Below are 20,570 nucleotides of genomic sequence, written 5' to 3'. Positions count from 1 at the left end.
ATAATGGCCCGCGGTGGCCGTCTGACCGTCTGACCGTCTACAATCACTAGCTCTCCACCACTTGGTCGCGGGTTAGATAACTTTGTGTAGCATTCGCCAGGTACCGATGGTTTTTCTCAAGGAACTCGAGTTTTCCTCGACCATAGAATAATTCTAAATAAAAGTTTAAGGAATAGTGGTATCTTCTGAAGCTTGGTTTCAACAAAGCATATATTTTATCCTGGTTGCCAACATGTCAGTCGTTGGGCACAATGTGGGCGGCAGCACAATTTACCCAAAAAACACCCAAATCATGAAATATGTATAGATATTTATATTTATACTAACTAACATTGGGGACATGTATGTTACGTAATGATATTTCCCGTTAATTGGATAGTTATGGTGACGCCAGTATCATTCTATGATTGGTTACCTGACCAAGCTTCAGGAGTTGTTACTCTTCTTTTTACTTTTATCCTATATTTGTTCTTGTAATAACGTAACCAGGTGAACCATGCAAGCTAAGAAATAACGAAGAGAAAGTCATTTTTAGATATTTATTTGTTTGACTGACTTGGGGTTCATACAACGTCGTAGCTATAACAAGAGGAAAGTCAATATGGCAACAGGTACACAAAATATCAGCAACATGACACACGCTCCGGCGGTGAAATAAATTTACTCTCGTAGCTCATAACATAAACATGATTCCAATATATCTTTCCTCTCTGTGATACAAATTATAAGGCGCAGGGTGAAGCAACACATAACAATACACAGTGAAGAGTTGTCTCCCTTTTCTGGTTCCACACTATCAAGGAACAAAAGGCAACATTAACATACATGGTTGTCACGTGTCTTGTTACTCTGATAGTCATCCAACTACAAACAAATGATTAAGGAGAACATCAAGTTGTCATGGGGTACCAATTAGTTGTATAAGGCTGACAACAAGTTGTCATGGGGTACCAAATAGTTGTATAAGGTTGACAACAAGTTGTCATGGGATACCAATTAGTTGTGTAAGGTTGACAACAAGTTGTCATGGGGTACCAATTAGTTGTATAAGGTTGACAACAAGTTGTCATGGGGTACCAATCAGTTGTATATGGCTGACAACAAGTTGTCATGGGTTACCAATTAGTTGTATATGGCTAACAACAAGTTGTCATGGGATACCAATTAGTTGTATATGGCTGACAACAAGTTGTCATGGGTTACCAATTAGTTGTATATGACTGACAACAAGTTGTCGAGATGATATCAGGTTGTAATGAGATAACACTGAGTGGATGACATGAATATGTAAAAGATGACAAGTTGTCAAGTGACAACATCTGGTTGCTAAGGGATAACAATGAGTTTCAAATGGCTGACATCGGGTTGTCAAGGAATAACAAGTCATCAAGTAATGGCAGTTGCTAAGTAATGACAGGGTTGTCGAGTGATGACAGGGTTGTCGAGTGATGACATTATATGTTGTCATGGCCAAAAAAATAAAGATGTATGTTTCAGGTAACTTCACTGAAAATAATAGGGGAGAGAGAGACAGACAGACAGAGAGTGGGAGTGTGTGTGTGTGTAAACTAGGGTTGGTTGGGATACCACAAACATACATATGTAATTATTTCGCCAGGTGATAACAATGAGCATCAAGGTATCAATGGTTAATATGAAGTTATCAATTGTTAACTTCTGATGCCAAGATATATAAAGTTTCAACTGACAATATGACAATGTCGAACAACCTTAATGATAAATTTGCATGGTGCATCAAATGTGATGTATCATATAATCTCAAAATAAAAAGTTCACACAAATTCGATATATAAAGTGTCACATTGTTGATTACATAATAATACTTGATTTAACATTTGTTATATTCTAACAATGATTATTATTTATGATCATAAAGCAAATTAACTTGTCTATTCACTGCATTTACATCAATGCACAAAGATCAAAACCCTTTTAACCCTTTCACCACTGTAGACTATAATGGACTCATCCAGATCAATGCATGCTAGAGTGTACTAAAGTTACCTTGGGGTGAAAGGGTTAACATGTAGATGTGCGTGGTTAAATCTTGTAGTCAGTAGAAAACTAATTGATTGCTTAGTCTTGGTAAAGTTAACCAAAAACTTAATTGGTCACTTTAAAATATAAAAGTTTTTAAGTCAGAAATCTATCAAAATTTGATTTGATAACTTTATTGTTTTTAATAACAATAAGTATTGCATGGTCATCCAAATCTGTTTGAATCGGGCATAAGTTCAACTGATGCTTCCTGATGTGGAAAGGTATTTTATTTGTAATGTGGAAATATTTGCATAATAAGATGGAAAAATGTTACAATAAGTCAAAACTGACTGGAAATACAATTGCAATTACTCGGTGAAACGTTACTGAACATTACTTAAAATTGTGAATATCAGAGAATATAGAAATCTAAACAGGATTAACCCCTCAACAAATAGGAAAAAGCCAAAACTAATGATCAAAGCCAGTATCCTAAAGTGTGATGATAAAGGAATATAGATTGTAGATACAATCATCCTTCTGTGTTTTGAGTTTACAGATGTACTTCTTGGTTTAACTGCCCCATTAGTAGATCTATCGATATATATGCATGAACACCTGCAAATCTCAAAATCCGAAGTGGATTTCCCCCGACTGTAAACACGTAAAATAGAATTCTGACTAATCAGAACATGGGTTGATTGTATATAATTGAATCAGTAGGACAATAATCATTGAAAACATTCACTTAACTTGAGTACATGACCTATACTTACTCCCTGGAAAACTGTAAACTGTATTCACAGTTAATGACAAATTTCTTTCAGGTAACCATTCTCGTATAGAAGCGGTTAACCAAGGAGGTTGGCTTAATCACAGGTGAGTATAACAATAACATACAGATTAATTGCGAACATTTTAACAAGTTTTTGATATTCTATAGGACGGACTAAAGCTCACAGTTAACACTGGCCAACATCTAACATAACAGTTGCACCTACTTGTTCAAACTTCATTAGCCTTATGGCATGTTTAGGATATATAATACCTCCAGCTTACAAATTATGATATGTGTTAGAGTTATCTCCCTTGTAACTTTCCATTGCCTGTACAGTTAATTTCAAAAGTGAAAGAAAAAAATCATAAAAAAGTATTTCACAGGATTCTTGGCATGGAAGTTATTTTTGAAAGGAGGTACATTATGTCATCATACAGTAGCATAAATCTTTGAGAAAAAAATTCAAATTCAATTTTCTTTTTATATGATTACACAAACAGAGTATATGTGTGTACATAATTTACCAAATGCATGGTGATAACAGTAGTTATCATCATAACACTGAATTCCAAGACTTTTTTTTTTTAAGTTTCAATACACACAGGGACCTGAGAATTATTTACAGCACACAAGTTTTGACCTTTCCTGATGTGTGGTAAGTAGTACTTAACGTTTCTGGGGTTTAGATCAACACTTGTTTAAAATGCATTTACCATCAATGGAGCGACATCTTCAGAGTGTTGCTCTGAACCCCTAAAATGTCTAATAAGATTCCTTACACATCAAGACAGGCCAAAACCACCATACATAAACTGTAGCCAATTCTTAGGTCCCTGGGGTAATATATAATACAATGTAATAAGCAAAAATTGAATTGATTAAAATTATGCATTTCAAGTTGGTGAAGTTTCACATGACTGAATTCAGTTCACTACATATAGATCTATCATATATAAAACACCTTGTTATATATAAGTTACAAATACAAGTCATTGATAACAATCATTAGTGATCATCGGTTAATCTGATACAATCTGTAATAGGAGCTTTAAAGTAATTATCATTAAGCAAACATATCATTGATTCACACTAAATGACATCTTAGATTATGTTTAAATTTGTTTTATACTCCGAAAATATATCTTGGATACAAATGGAGAGGGCAGTTTCTGTTTATTTATTTTTTTAATTTTGTAATCACATGTACTGTAACTTTGTTTTATATCATGTGATCAAACATAAATTCTTCTAATAATATCATGTTCCATTGCAGGCTACCCAATGTATTTATCACAGACAAAACACTTTATGCATGCTGAAGTCTATTAAAGCATTAAAGGTCTAAATATTCTACCACTGATACGCGTAAAAAAAATTCTAAGAGATTGTCAGTAATTAATTTCTATCAATATAAAAAAAAAATGACCTCTTTCAAAACTTTTTTGCAATTTTCTGTTCCTGAGTTTTTATATTTTAACATATTTTAAAATATTGTTTATGCCTGATGATGGTTAATACAGACCTTTCTCAAGTGAGGGGTGATAGAAGGAGATATGTTGAAACAATTTCCACATTAGCCGAGACTGTAACAGCACCACCCAACAGTGTTTTCAGTTTGACAATAGGACATTCATTTCATTGTGACATATTGGTTTCCAAACTTAATGATTTAGAAAACCAAGTCTTTCTTGTAAGGGTCTAGTGAACTACATACTCGCAATACATATATAATTGGCAACCTAGCTACTAAACCGAAAAATACATTGCTAACTGGGTATCTTTATCCCTTCTCTATTTTATTGCAGTTTTCACTCTTGCACAAGTAAGTGAGCGTGAGGTCAAACATTTTGTTCAGGTCAAATATCAATTAAATTAAAATCTGGAATGAGATGGTGCATTGCAGGACACAGATATTTAAAAGGATGAGTGGGTCAACTTTAGCAGAGGCAAAGTATCAGAATCAAAATAAATAAAACAAAACCATCTACAGGAACAATTCAAACAACACCGACATTTTTGATTATTTAAAAGAAATTAAAAATACATTTAATTAAAATATTCATTTACACAGATATATCATAGAAAGGTTTTGTAGATGAAATTTTTCACTGATTTATACATAAAATAAAAATCGGCGGTATCATATTCTCAGTTTTATGTTTGTGAAACGGTTAAAATTAGACCGTAGTTGCAATGTGATCACGACAAAGCTTAAGGAACGTCTAAAGCATTTCTCAAATTTGTACAAATGTTTTAACTTGATCTAATTTTTGCAGAAATAATGAAAACAAAACAACAATAATAAAAAATTTGCAGTAAATTTGATTGATTAAATCGAGTAAGAAATAAACACGATATGTAGGTGACCTGGTACTGAAGATCACAAAAAATATGATTATCATTAATTTATGGAATTTTGAAAAAACAGCTCACTAATACATTGATAGATTACCAGTAATTTTATTTCATGTTCACTTAATTGTATGAGCCAATATTTCCAAAGATATTTGACAGGACATAAGTTTGCAAGTATATATATACTTAAAATATTTTTTAGCATAGTACATGTACTTCAATTCGTCAATGACGCTTAACATGAAACTATGCAAATTTTTACATTAAATAGCAGTATATATATTGACAAGTTTTTAACATTTCACCACTTTTGAAAATCACAATAACTTTCAAATAGATTCACAAGAACAGAAACTCAAAAACATTTTAAAGTTTGATTTTGATGAACTACCAGCTGTCGGGTGGTTTAATTTCTATCCCCAGACGACCATTATTAGGTACTACTGTACACAATAACATGATACTGTGTAGCTTTAAAAATTAATATATGATGTAGTAAAAAAATTGAGAAGTAATATTCACATGTTAATAAGTAAAACCTTAAGAAATAATTGCATTTCGTCCACATGGCACAATATTGTATCATGCATGTTAAAAAACCTGATCAGAAAAAGGATGACAGAGTTATCTCCCTTCTTCTTGTTGCATGGGCCATTTCGTTTATCTCAATCTGAATGGTTTGATTCGTTCGACCAGAATTGCCAGACTTTACACTTTAAAATGTTACATCTTATCTGAATTAAAATCCTCATGGTTAACTTTTTTTCATTAGAAACACACATTTTACTTGGTTACAAATTTCTTTTATCTGCTTATAAATGTGTATCAATTGTGAATCAGTTCCGTTTGATGAAAGTAGATAAAATTTCAATCCTTTAGGAAGACGAATGTATACATCTTGGGTCCCGGTAATTACCTGCTGTGAGCATGAATAATTATTATTGCATTAAAAGATTGTAATGCCGAATGCTGATCTGTTATCTGTTTCTTGGTTCGTACCAGATTTCTTATAAATCATAAGATCAATCATGTCGACCAATACTCAAGTCACTGAAGTGATATTCAGCAGTTTTACAGTGATGCTGTTAAAGGGATACATGAGTGCTAAATTTAATCTGCTGCAGGAAAAGTGGACATTTTCTGGCTGTAGAAAGTTTTTCACACTCCTACATTTATGGTACAAATAAATGGTATTATTTTCATCAACGTGTCTTAACACAATGTCAATAAGAACATTTCCACAATGCAAAAAAAAAACTTTCATCTTTACTGAGTCAACAAGATATTTTTATAAAATATTCCAGTCTTGGATAAAAATGAAACATTCACCAGGTAATATACAATTAAACACAAAAAATAGTGAAGTTATCCACTAACTGCTGTTATACTTTCCATAACTAGTGAAGCTTTGTGATACACATATAAGTAACAGTTAATTACGTGACCTTTATAATAATCTTTTGAAACATTTTACTTCATTATTCCCCTGTTTATCATATCGATTAATAAACTTTCTTTCCAATATACAATCTTTCTCAACAAACATTCTACTTTGTCTGCAGTAACATGATTTCTAAATGCAACATGAATACAACTTATGCAGTACAATGATGTGAAAAAGACAACAGTCGGTAACAATAGGTAAAATCTGAAGGGATGATTAAAGTGTTGTGTTTGATTAAATATAATGATTTCTGTTTCTGGAAGATTAGAGTATATAACTATGCTTATCACTAGCTCACTATTACATTATATATAAATATTGATCGACAAGAAAATAATGCCAAAATAAAACTTTTTTAATGAGGAGTAAATATGTGTGATGTATACAGGTATGTTATTGTGCGATTGAGCCTCTTTAATCCTGCCACATTGACTTATTTTCCCCATCTCAATTGTAAAATGGTTAGATCACTTGGACAATTTGAAGATAGAGAAATAGAATCTTTTACCTATATATATTTGAGGATGACATAGGGGAATCTCAACCCAAAGAGAAAGATTTCTTTGTTACTTGAAGTTTTCAGAGTGTTTTGCAATTTAAGACATTTCCCCCATTTCATCCCAATGTGAGAAATGATTTTTTCTGTTAACCTGTTGGCCATTTCATGAATGCAATGTTGACATAACTAGGCCAATACACTGTTGATATGATGTCAATGCAATGTCAATGTGTCGTGTTGTTTTGACTGGGGGAATCCCCATCTCAACCGCCGGGTGAGATCTAACACCAGGAAAAGTGTTGATAAACCTGCCTGAGGTAAGAGCAAAACCTATCTCTGAGCCACTGGCTGGATAGTATGCTAACCAGATTAATTAACAGTGGCTTGATCAAAGAGGCTCAACAGTAGTCAACAAAATCACATAAAAACAGAATTAACAAATACTTTAAATCATACTGTAGATTCCATGGATACCGCCGACTTCAGTTCATCTAACATTACAGAACTTGCCAGTTCCAAATTCCAATTCAGTGCTTTGAGTAAACTCTCACAATGCGCACGTGAGGTCACACCAAGTCTGAAGAGCTGTTCGACCTTGAGATATCTGACTGACTCGTCGATATCCCAGTGGCAATGACACAGGGCCGTATGGCACTCGTCGTCTGTCACACCAAGGACACTGTTCATCACATGGAAAACTTTTTCACGGGGTGAGGAGGACATCATGCATGGATCCACCGATGTATTGTAACTCGGGCAGGGCATAGAGCGTGGCTGAGAACGTTTGGGACCTGGATAATTCCCGACTTTATTACTCTTCGGGGAAAATTTACGAGAATCTGTGTCTTGGTTGGCTGATTTCATGCTTGTCACGCCTGTCCAGGATAAATCATCACTTGCAGTTGAATGGCGTTTAGCACTTATCTCAACCTCCGTGAGATTTTGATAGTCATGACGTGATGAAGACCTATTAAAGGGCACTGAACTATCCACATGACATCCGTCAACCATGAATGGTTTCACTTCAGCCGTGTTCGGGGAATAATTGTCTTTCTTTTCATCTCGCGATGGGATAAGAAAATAATGAGTATGGCTCAGCTGTTTCCCATCCTGCACCATGGGAAATATCCTTGGCTTAGGTTTGTCTTTATTAGTACAATAGTTCCCCTTCCCTGTGTCCAGGCTACTGGACAGGTAATCCCTCGGGGGTAGGGGAGGGGGAGCATCTTCCCCCTGACCAGCTTGTTTGGGCTGTGTCTTGATCACATCCACTGGAGCTGAGGCAGCGAGACGACCAGTCACAGGGTCATCGTCAAAGTCAGAGTCAAATGAATCCCAACTCATGGTATCTGAGAATGTACTCAGTGGAGCATAGTGCTCCCGTGGTTTAATGTCAGAGATGTCTATTTCAGTCGGAACCTCATCATACCTTGGTGCAGAGCTCTGGGTGAATGTGTTGGAAACCATTCCGGCGAAACATGGTTTTGGTTTCACTACATTGTACTGTTCTTCTTCCACTGGAACGTCATCGTACATAGGGGGCACCCCCACATATTGTTTGTCAGATGACGCTACTGAGAAGTTACTTATGGCATCTTTTAACCAATCAAATGCACGATCTGTCTTCTGCGAGTTTCTCCTTCTTTCTTTTTCACATTCACCCACACTTCCTTTTTCAAATTGACCCATTTGTTTGGTTTCCGTGGAAACATTCTGACCCTGTGATAATACTGAAGCACTATGGCAAGGTGACTTTAAAATTTTCACCTTACCTTCCGAAAATTCACTGTTGGATTGCACATTTGTCCTATCATTGTTCTCAGCCGAAGGAGCAGTGTTACACCTTTCATTTTGTGAGCTGTATTTCACTGTATTTGGTTGCGTATCGTATCCAGAGTTATTCTCCCTTGGAGGTGGCGGAGGTGCCCCAGGTGTCTGTCCCTCTTTTTTTGTGTTATTCACTTTTTCCTCCGTTGAATGTGTTCGACTATATACAATGGGATGTCTAGCTGGTCGAGAAGGATTATGCTTCAACGAGCCTGGAAGGCTGTGAGGTCCCTTCAAGGAAGTGTTAACACTCTGAGTACCCTTTACATTGCCGGACGAGTTCTGTACACCTGATGGAAATATCACTTTTAATGAATTATGCACCTCGAATGGGTCTGACGGTGTTGTTCCATCGTGTAGTAACGGTTTCTGAAGTTCAATATTCCCATACTGTGAGGCGCTATTGTTGAGAAGGGAATCAAACAAACATAGTGTACTTGGTGCCGACTGTTTCATCCCCAATTGTGAATCGGTAACCTCCAATTCATCACTCAAATCAATTAATGGTTTGTCGTCTGGTGTCGGAACACTTTTAGATATCCTGGGATATGTGTTTCCGTGGGCAGCAGGTGTGGTTGGATTGCTGGCGGTGGCCGTTACTATGGCCGTGGCCTTGCCTACAGCTGTCGGTTTGAAGGCACTGCCTGTCTCCTCATTGACCAGCTTGTTATAATTGAACATCTTGAACTGGTTGGTAAATGGTCCTGTAAAATTGAAATCAATATTTACATGTTAGTAAATCAAGTATTTAAAGGAAGAGGTTCATTTATTGGGGTTTGTATTTTCATGGAAATAAGTGATTTTATGTAAGTTCTACCTCCTTCTTTTAATTACTCATTGCTTAGTTTTGTTGTTTTACTTTGATAAGAATTAAAGCAAAAGTTATTTATTTGTTAATCTATCAAGGCTGAAATGTCCTGTTAATACAAAAAGATTGTTTAGAGCAATGACAAGTAATGTAATGAATGCAGTAGATCAGATTTGGTTTCTTTGAAATACATGTAGTAAAATCCCTGCTTCTTCAGGAACTCAATTTCCACTAAGCAGAGAAAAACAAAATGACAGTACTTTTGCTGCGGCTAGGAAGCTGTGTTGGACGCACATCGTGGACAACCTCATTCAGGTCTGGAGGCTCCATAGGGTTTCTCAGATATACTCTGTTACAAAGAAGTTACAAAATTATATTCCATAATTCTTTTGTATACATAATCTGTCACAGAAATATCACCAAAAAAGTCTACACCTTGTTATAGAAAATATACAAAGTAAGCCTAGGCCTACACCCTGCTGGCTTGTTTGAGAAAGGGTGAAAAATTACCATTTTTTCAATATTAACCAAATTAATTGACAAAAGAACACTACAATGTCCAAAAGATTGGACAACATGGAGGCTTAAAGCCTATATACCACAAGGTAAGTCCTCTCCCTAAAATATTACCATGTACATAGCTCGATGGACTTCTTAGGTACATTGGCAAAAGCTTGGTAGAAACAGAGAGTCATGTTTTAATAGAATGTAACTTGTATGATGATCTCCGATCGGGTCTATTGCAGGAGGCTAGTAAAATCACAAGTGATTTTTACAATATGAGTAAAGATGAAAAGTTAGTTGTAATTCTAAGCAATCCTTACTTGGCGAGGTCCTGTGCCAAAACCTGTGTTAATATTATCAAACGACGTCGCAACTTGATCTATAATTAAACAGTAATGTGTCTTTTAATGTCGATTATTTTTATAGTTTTATATTGGCAAATTTTTTAATTCATAAGTATGTACATATATGTTATACTTTTACAGTCGAGAATGAAAGGGGAAGAGTGAGTGTTTCGTAAGTCTAATATAGACTGCATGTAAGGGTGGGTGAGTAGACATATTTTAGAGATTGTAATACTTGTACCTTTTACATGTGACACTATAATAAACTAATTTGAATTTGAATGTTGCATCCCGTCACAGGAAACACCACAGATCATAACTTAAAATATTTTCCATTCAATGGGAACATTTTATACATGTGGTGTCATACCGTACGAAACCTTTCTTTACCAACATCAGCTGATCATGTGGTGTCATACAGTAAGAAACCTTTCTTTACCAACATCAGCTGATCATGAATTAAGGACATCCTGTTACATCTTGAATTATTTTACATACCCAAAATTCTTGTTTATTTTTTTCAAACCCTTATTTACAGAGACATAACCTAGTATGGACCATAACACATTCAAAACTCTGTACAAAGAACTTGTAAGACCTCATCTTGAATATGACAACCAAGTTTGGAGCCCGCACCTGATAAAACATATAGAAGCCGTTGAAAATGTCCAGAGAAGAGCCACTAAATTGATACCGGGTATGACAGACCCGTCCTACCCAGAGAGACTTGAGGTATTGCAGCTCCTAACATTGGCTTACAGACGTGTCAGGGGGGACATGGTGGACCTTTATATAATAATGACAGGCAAATATAATCCTGAAGTGTCCAAGTTCATGTCACAAAAGCTGTTACAAGGGGTCATGAGTATAAACTATTCAAGGATAGAACGCGCCTAAGCATGAGAAAGAAATCATTTTGTCACAAAACTGTTGACATCTGTCACCAGAGATGATATTATCAAGAACCACAAATCTTTCAAGTCTTGCCTAGACCATCACTGGAGAAACCAACCGATACTCTATAATTATAGAGAACCAATTTTATTATCCATACGCATTTAAATATATGAACTGAATATACTTTCTGATGATTAATTATCAAATTAATGTTGTGAACACAAATTACTCTAATTTGGAATTTATGTATAATTTACTTTTTCATCTCAACTATTAATGATTAATGTTATTCAAATGTCAATGCTCTTGTCAGAATTTGTTCAAATCGTATTGAGCTGACAGCAGAGGATTTTCTGTAAGTCCTACAGTCAGAATACAACCTGTGTATCTGTGTTTCTGTGTGTACCTCATCCAGGTATATCATTTAGTGGCTCGTGATGTCGAACATGACAGGTTTAACAGTTAATTTTGATATACATAGCCATACATACTCATCAATCTTGCCTGGGTCCCCCCAGTTCTTGCCTCCCGGGTCACCATGGCCAGTATGTATAAAGCTGTTTTTCAGTGGCTTGCTGATATCGTTACCTGAAACACAATCACTATATTGTCAGTCTAGTTATTGACATAAGGTTTTAAAAGGTCATCATTAAGATGTATTCGGCATATCTGGCCAATATATTGGAAGACACTTTCAAATGAAGTTTACAGACAGTCTTTCTCCTTCCAGAATCTTTCTGTTGTTTTATAGTTAAATAAATGCTGGATATCTATACATGATATGTATATCACTACTTTTGAATGGTTGAACCATCAAAGGATCTTACAAGTTTACGCCTTTTACAGAAGTGACAGGACCATCAAATGTTTGAGCCAACTGCTATAGCATCCCACTGACCATTTGGTAGAAATTAATGATAATTCAGCCAAAAATTAGCATAAGTATCTGCATTTGTTATACTTCCAAGGGTTAATCTTTGCTACAGTTAACACAGTTGCTGACTTGTTTTGAGGTCAATAGGAAAAGGCTTGATTCTATCCCAGTAGAGTATATTCTATTATCTGCATCTTCACATGATCTAATTCATAATCAGAAGTTTGGGGAAGGCCTAGTGGTCATCAGTTTAACTCTTAGAACAGAATGAGATGTAACACATCATTTAAACCACAGCTACAATGACATACTAGCGAGACGTCTCTGAGGGTCCACACACTGGCGCGGGAATGTTCCTATATTGTTGGTCCTCTTGTTCTGGCCCCTCCACCAGTAACAGTCTGGTCTGCAAAAAGAAGAAAAGGGATACTTTCTATTTTCAAGAAAACTTCATGATAAAAAAATCCATATATAAAATCCTGTTTGTGAATTACTTATCAGCATATTTTTGTGCAATCTTATAGTTTATTTACAACTCACCATATACAGTTAGTGGAATTTAAAAACTTTTCAGTAGATAGACTTGCTTGTTCTCTGTAACATTTCAAGTTTCCTTGGACTCGTATAACACATTTAACAGATTTATAATGGCAATTTTCAATGTGAATTACAATGCTAAGGTGTTTCTGAACTATCTGAATTTAAACTTGAAATATCTAAGGGAGATAAATCTTATACATATCACAGGTATAATTTCTAGGGAAGCAATAGCATACAATATTAACTCTTACAAAAATCACAGGTGGAATGTATAAGGTAGCATACAACCTTAACTCTAATTTTCTGAACAATATTTATTTAAACAACCCAGCAGGTTTGGGTAAAGAATAGGAATCGTGTATCCCACTGCACATCATTGGAACAGGCGACTTATCTCTAGATCTGCAGATCTAGTGTTTTATTCTGTGTCTTAAGGGGCACTGAGGAAACCAAAATCAATCTGCTTCCTCTAGATGTATTATAACAAGTGGAATCTGTCTACTCTTTCTCTTCAGCGTTATCCCCCCCTTACCTTTCTTTAAATGACCTTAGCTGTCACAAGGATGTTGAACCCATACAAACAAACAAACAAATAAATACTTAAATAATTACTTACCTGCCATCAATGACTGTCACATAGTCTCCTTCTTCAATCTCCAGTTTACCCACCTCACAGAAAGCTTGAGTGACCTTCATATCAGGGGGTCTCACCTGTACACAGAAGAGATAAGTTAGAGTATAAATTTTAAGGTACATCAGTCATACCATTCAACAATGAAAACAATGTCACCATCACTTTGCAACAACTTGCCCAAGATCCTCAGAAAACCCTGCTGATGTAGACAGAAAAATCTTAAACTGAGAAATGAGATTTTTGAGGTCAAGGAGTCAACGAAGCATAGTTCTAGACCAGGAGATCATTCCTTCAGAATGAGATTTCTCTGTGTTCATCACACATGTATAATAGTCTATACATTTTATACAGTAGTACCTCGGTCAGGAAATCTTTGAGAGCCACAAATGTGGGTCGTCTCTCCGCCTGATAGGACCAGCACTGCAGGATGAGTTGGTAAATGTCGGTTGGGGAATGTTCAGGTTTGGGAAGTCTCTCATCTTCAACATCGATCTTATGTAAAATCTGAAACGGCAAAAATAAACATTAATCCATCAGACAGTTATCAATGAGTTAGTTAGGACTTACAGTGTCGAAATCATTTTACCATTTCCTTATTTTTAATAGTTAAAAATTTAAAAAAATAAAAATAATTAATAATAATAATAATACCCGGTATGTTGAAATTATCCTATTTCCTGAAACCTTTGGAAGGCTTTTACCATAGTTTTGTATCAAAATGACTAAGCATACTGAGAAAAAGCTTAAACATTAATGATGATGTCTGTCCTGTAGAAATACAGATCTTGGATATTGTCACATGTTCTGATATCTCAATCTGTGAAAAAACTGTAATAAAAATCTGAAAAATAAAACCTGGGATTGAATTGTACTCACCTGTGAGCCGTTATAACCCATCCACGGCTCCTGACCATAGGTAAACATCTCCCAGAGAGTCACTCCAAACATCCAGGTGTCACTAGCATGGGAGAACTGGCGAGATTTCAAACTCTCTGGTGCACACCTACAGGAAGAACAAGGAACAAGAATCTGTGAAGGGAAGTAACTGTGTATTAAATCATTTTATTTTTGATGCCATTAGTAGTACCTTGGAATCTTTACTGTACAGTAAAGTTTGAATGGTTCGACAAGTTTAGCCTAACTACATTGTTCTTTTTGAAATATAATATTCAAACTTTATCGATACCTGTGTGAAAAGGTAACTACATGTGTAAACATCTTCTCCCAATTTGTTTGGCAATTAATGCTGTAACTGTTTTTGCAATAATGACATGTGGCAAGCTTATCCTGTTATTTAAATCAGCCATTTAAGAAAAAGAAAATAAGGGGACAAAAACAAACAACAACTTTACATTCAGCATTGAATTTCAACTAAGATGTAACTTTGGATCGTAAATTAAAAATACTTCTAAAATGTAATCAAAAGTTTAACTGAACCAATCAGTGCTCCTTCTTCACACATTTGCAGGTCGATTAGGCTTCACATAAAAGTGTTTTATTTAAACGGAAACATTGAAAGTATCATTCACAATTAACTTTCAAAAGTCCATATTCCTTCAACACAAATTATCAGTAAGTTTTAGACAAATAGATCACATGAACAGATCAGGTGAAAAGTAAGTTTTAGACAAATAGATCACATGAACAGATCAGGTGAAAAGGAAGTTTTAGACAAATAGATCACATGAACAGATCAGGTGAAAAGGAAGTTTTAGACAAATAGATCACATGAACAGATCAGGTGAAAAGGATAGTTGACACTCCTGTTAAGATAAATGCCCATTTAACACGTTATATTCATTAAATGGTCTTTGTATTTTACCAGGCAAATGGAACTTTTTTCTGCTCAGACATGACATAATGGTCCTCTTGGCTTGGGAGAGCTCTCATCAATCCGAAATCTCCAATCTTTATCTGAAAAGATCAGTGATGTGCAAACCATTGATATAGGTAAGGAAGTTGTAATACATCGCATTATGTTTATCGTCAGTTTGTATCATAAAATCATTTCTAGCATTTTAACAAAACTGTTGAATTTTCCAGCTGCCAACAAGATACACTACCAATTTAATTTACAGCACCAAAGTGTGTTGCTGATAAACTCTCTTAAATTTTAAGGTCTGCGCTCAAGTTGTGTGTTCAATACAATACTGCAGAAATTTGTTTTAAAAAAAAAGTCCTGAGGGCAAAGTTGTGGGATGGCAAAAATATTTTGGCAATTTTTATGCCATGATATCTGAAATGATACCGTTACATTGGGTTTTATTTCTCAGAAAAAGAAATATCACAATACCTTGTCTTCTACTGCCAGAAGCACATTCCTACAGGCAAGGTCACGATGTATGAACCTCTTTGACTCCAAATAACTCATGCCTGTGGCAATCTGAATGGTATACTCGCACAGAGTACTGATCAACAGTTTTTCCTGCTCCTTACGCAACTTGTCCAACAGAGAACCCCCTGGAGCCAACTCTGTCACCTAGGGGAGATAAATCAGTACAGCTGTGGTCACTAAGTCGGAAATAGGTGTGTATATATTATTAGATATTTTCTAGGTATTAGGGGAAACTTACTAAAGTAAGGGAGGTGATAACTTAGTACAGTAGGGGAAATTACGGGAGATATCTAGGTAAACTAGGGGAGATAACTAAGGATATTATGGGAGTCAACTTGTTACAATAGGGGAGATAATTTAGGATAAGCCTCGCTTTTTCTAGGCTTTCGCTGTCGAGTCTTGCCATGCAAGAGTCTAGACAAATTCTTTTTCATTTTGTGATTAGCATAGGGTGGTAAAAATAGCAACTCTCATGAAATAGTTGTCTTCTCGTATCATGTCGATAATAGGGCTAGGAAGTCTTTTTGTACATAGTGATATCTTTCAGTATACCATGTAGCGAACGGTTGCTCTATCAGTTAAAAACAAGAGGCCCAAGAGGGCCTGTATCGCCCACATGAATATTTAAGCAGTCATAGCAAAATATTCTCATTAAATATTATATTGCACTAAAAATATTTCCCTCACAAACTTTGTTGGCTCCATCTGTTAAAACTACGAGCAAAATATTATTATAAGATTCTATGCTTTTTGATTCTTCTTCAGAAGTTGCTCGACATATTTTTCCCTGTGACCTTGTAAGTAGGTCAATGTCATTTTCCTTTTCCAATTGGTTAGCTCTATTCCTTAAAGCTTCTATATTATATATTATAATTTTATGCCTTTTAATTCTTCAGAAGAAATCGTTTGAAGTTTTTGACATATTTGACCCCTGTGACCTTGAAAGTAAGTCAAACTTATTTTCATTCTCAAACTTTGTTGGGCTCTACCCCAGGAAGCCACCAGCCAAATATAAAGATTCTATACCTTTCAGTTCTTCAGAAGAAGTCGTTTGAAGTTTTTGACATATTTCACCCCTGTGACCTTGAAAACAGGTCAAGTTCATTTTCGTGCTCAAACTTTGTAGGGCTCCTACCAACGAAGCTTTCAGCCAAATATCATGACTCTAGGCCTGTCCGTTCTCCAGAAGAAGTTGTTTAAAGGAAAAGTTGACGGACGAGGACGGACGCCGCGCCACGTCATAAGCTCACTTGGCACTTCGTGCCAGGTGAGCTAAAAATAAAAAAAAATCAGTAGAATGTTTGTACCACTTCTTCAAACTCCTTTTCAGCCAGATTTTGTGGGTATGTCCCTATCAGCCAATGATAAATGGTACCGATTTTTGGTAAGCCTCTATTTGAAATCACAAATATGAAATAGGAATCTGACCAGACCTTCACACGGCAAGTCTCAAGAGCAAGAGTCTGGGAAAAGCAAGACTAACTTAGGATTTTTGGTGAGTTAAATTGGAGAAGTAGGGGAGACAATTAAGTTAGGTAAGGGAAATAACTTAGTTTCCTCTAGGAGAGATAGCTTTGTAAACTAGGGAAGATAACTTAGTGTTGTCTGAGGTATAACTGCTTCCTTGCTTCTCCCACCTAGGGTGTTAACAAATCAAAGCTGATTAAAGTATTGAAGAAGTTTGCTCAGAATATCAACAGCCAATAACCAAACTTACGACACAAGGCTACGAAAGATACAGATGGAAGAAGACTTAGCTTTGCCATCATGATCACATTAGGAAATATTTTGTTGATTTCTAGAAATAATTCGATCATATTTACCTATTTTTATATTTAACAGCAGTGATAGTTAAATAGTTTTTTTGTGTAATAAATAGTTGTTAGAAAGGTAAAACAACCAGTTGTTAACTGGGTTTTCAGACAACATATGTTTTGTTTGACCGGCTCTGCAACATATGTTGCCAGTTATCCGAGGATAATAGGGGAAAAGGGGAATATATGATGAAAGAGGCTGTCATTTCGAGGGTAATCAAGAGATCAACTATTGGGTAGATATGATAAAACGAGCTGCCAATTAAGGTAATTGAATCAACCAAATGATAAAAGAAATACTGTGCTTTCATCTACAGGAAACAACCAGTGATAGGTTGATATAATCTTCCCCTACCAGGGGTTTGGGAAGGGTCAGACAGAAAGAACCCAACCCAAAGGGTAAGATTATTAAGTGTCTAACCCCAGGCTATGCTAAGGGCCAGGACCTTGAGAATCTTACCCCGAGGGTTGGGATTATCTATCGTACTCCTAGATTTCAGAATGATTTTTTTTCCACATCAAATACAAGTGGTAATTTCATGAAATGCAAATGTTGACTGCATAATAATTCAGCAGATCAGTTATCTTTCGTGATCGGCTATTGTTGACCTGATGTCAATTGATGTCAATGCATTGTTGACCTGACATTATGCTATTGATATAACAGGAAATCTTTACAATAGGGTAAGACGGAAGTGTGGGTATCCCTGTCTAATTTGCGTGAAATAGAGGTCAGTTACCATCATGAGAGGACTGGACAGACAGATTCCATACAGGCGTATGAGGTTGGGGTGGTCTAACGTGTGCATGGCGTTCACTTCCTTGACGAAATCCTCAAAGGCGCCTGGCTGTGACAGAGCATCGTTTCTGAGGATTTTTACAGCAACAGTCTTCTGTAATGAGAGAAAAAACAACACATTTTGTAACACAATGTCTTTCACAATTTCAACTATCCACTAATTCGGCATTGTGAGCTAATGAAAAAAACACCTGACATACTAAAACAGGCGATAGATTATCTGTAGTTGTATCTTTTGCAAGTTAAAATTACAAATATGTCAGAATATCAGAGTGAAATTAGAGCTTATCTAAAACTTTTTTTAGAATAAACTTTCTTATGCAAAACACAAAGAAAACAAAACCAACTTATCAATATCAGTACTACCGGCATATATATATAATTAGTTTTTTGCCCTCATGTCGCAGTCGTTTTCTACAAGACTTCCTATCATTACCAGACAACATAACAAAAAAAACAATACAAACATGAGTAAATATTTAAACAGACACTATCTAGAGGGAGCACATTACAGATTATCTTGCTTGTAAAAAAGAATGTACAAAAAACTATTACAGTGTCAACAAATCACTTTTCAGAAAATTTTATCATCTGACCGAAATTTTCAAAACAGTAAAAGACAGATGATTGGTAAGATGGGAAGTGAACAGCCTATCTGTAGGAGTTCTTAAACAACCTACAATTTCACTTAGAATTACTACCAACTGTCAGTTATTGTATCTGCCTATCAATTTTCAAAACTTAAAAAAAATTGTAATAGACATTTTAAAATGATCATAATCAACAGCAAAAACAAAAAAGATATGGTTTGTGGGTGAAGTGTGGAATGTGTTACGAAGGTATCTATGTCACTCAGTGTTTTATCTATACCATATCACCACCTTTTTCATGTTATATTTTTACCAATATCTGTCTCTCAAAATTCAGTTCCTGATTGGGATACTCTAAAGTATGGCCTGGTCCTTGTTTCAGAATTTCAAATAAAAATCATTTATACTGATTTTTCTTTGTTGATTTGGGGAGTTCCTGAAATGCCAATCGAGAAGTGATGTGATCAGGGCTAAAATACCGATGTGTTTCAGGTTTCATCATTACAAAATCTATGCCAGCAAGTAAATTGTCTTTTTTATTACTACAGTGTTCTTGTATTTCAGCAAATATTTTTAACAAATATAAAAATCACAAAATTGGAGATATTTCTTGTTTGAAACCAGTAAATATATGTTACCAGGTATTTTTCTTTCTATTTTTTTTTAATACAGCTGAGAAATTGACTGATTCAACAGGAAAACAGTCTGTATCGGGCAGGAAAGCTGAAAACATTACTTATATTTTTTTGCCAAGTAGAATAAAACAGTATACAAAGTTAATTAATCTCTGCAATATTTTACAGGATCCTTGTGGAAGTGAAAGCCAAGCCACTATAAACCTGCTATGCTTGGTGTGTCCTCATGGTTTCACATTACGTTTATCTTCAGTTGGAAAAAAAAGGAAAATAAAATTTTTGAGCGATTCCACATCAACAGCCCGCAACTGTTAAGGAGTGCCAGATCGGTAGATTGTAAGGATGTCTATATGTCAGAATACACTTGATGTCAAAATCTATCATGTGTTAAGTAGATATCACGCTACTACTAACCCTATCGTCCAGCCATTATTGTGTACCTGATATTAATTTATTTCTGCCAAAGTATCATTTACGTTTTATTTGTACCAGCAAAGAATCCAAATTCAGAGAAGGAACATTATGAAACAATTATATTATAAACCTTTATTACTGATTGACCATGAGGAGGAAAACAATTATATTATTAACCTTTATTACTGATTGACCATGAGGAGGAAAACAATTATATTATTAACCTTTATTACTGATTGACCATGAGGAGGAAAACAATTATATTATTAACCTTTATTACTGATTGACCATGAGGAGGAAAACAATTATATTATTAACCTTTATTACTGATTGACCATGAGGAGGAAAACAATTATATTATTAACCTTTATTACTGATTGACCATGAGGAGGAAAACAATTATATTATTAACCTTTATTACTGATTGACCATGAGGAGGAAAACAATTATATTATTAACCTTTATTACTGATTGACCA

General features: G+C 35.3%; 1 protein-coding gene across 6 annotated transcripts in view; it reads right to left on the bottom strand.

Moving 5' to 3' along the window:
- Window positions 1-525: 525 nt before the first annotated feature.
- LOC110457794 (activated CDC42 kinase 1-like) overlaps window positions 526-20,570 on the bottom strand; it is a 69,535-nt gene continuing 49,490 nt past the window's right edge. For all 6 annotated transcript variants that reach the window (XM_021509196.1, XM_021509198.1, XM_021509197.1 and 3 more), the window contains 10 exons: window positions 18,395-18,547; window positions 15,799-15,984; window positions 15,328-15,419; window positions 14,382-14,508; window positions 13,863-14,009; window positions 13,488-13,582; window positions 12,643-12,737; window positions 11,949-12,045; window positions 9,973-10,061; window positions 526-9,608 (listed from right to left, as the gene is read on the bottom strand). In XM_021509196.1, the coding sequence (XP_021364871.1) occupies window positions 7,528-9,608; window positions 9,973-10,061; window positions 11,949-12,045; window positions 12,643-12,737; window positions 13,488-13,582; window positions 13,863-14,009; window positions 14,382-14,508; window positions 15,328-15,419; window positions 15,799-15,984; window positions 18,395-18,547 (3,162 nt within the window). In that variant the 3' untranslated portion in view covers window positions 526-7,527. The remainder of the gene's footprint in view (window positions 9,609-9,972; window positions 10,062-11,948; window positions 12,046-12,642; window positions 12,738-13,487; window positions 13,583-13,862; window positions 14,010-14,381; window positions 14,509-15,327; window positions 15,420-15,798; window positions 15,985-18,394; window positions 18,548-20,570) is intronic.

Source organism: Mizuhopecten yessoensis, unplaced genomic scaffold (assembly GCF_002113885.1).
Source record: "Mizuhopecten yessoensis strain PY_sf001 unplaced genomic scaffold, ASM211388v2 scaffold9311, whole genome shotgun sequence".
NCBI lineage: Eukaryota > Metazoa > Mollusca > Bivalvia > Pectinida > Pectinidae > Mizuhopecten > Mizuhopecten yessoensis.
The sequence above is the reverse complement of the archived record's forward strand: the minus strand, read 5'-3'. Positions and strand labels throughout refer to the sequence as shown.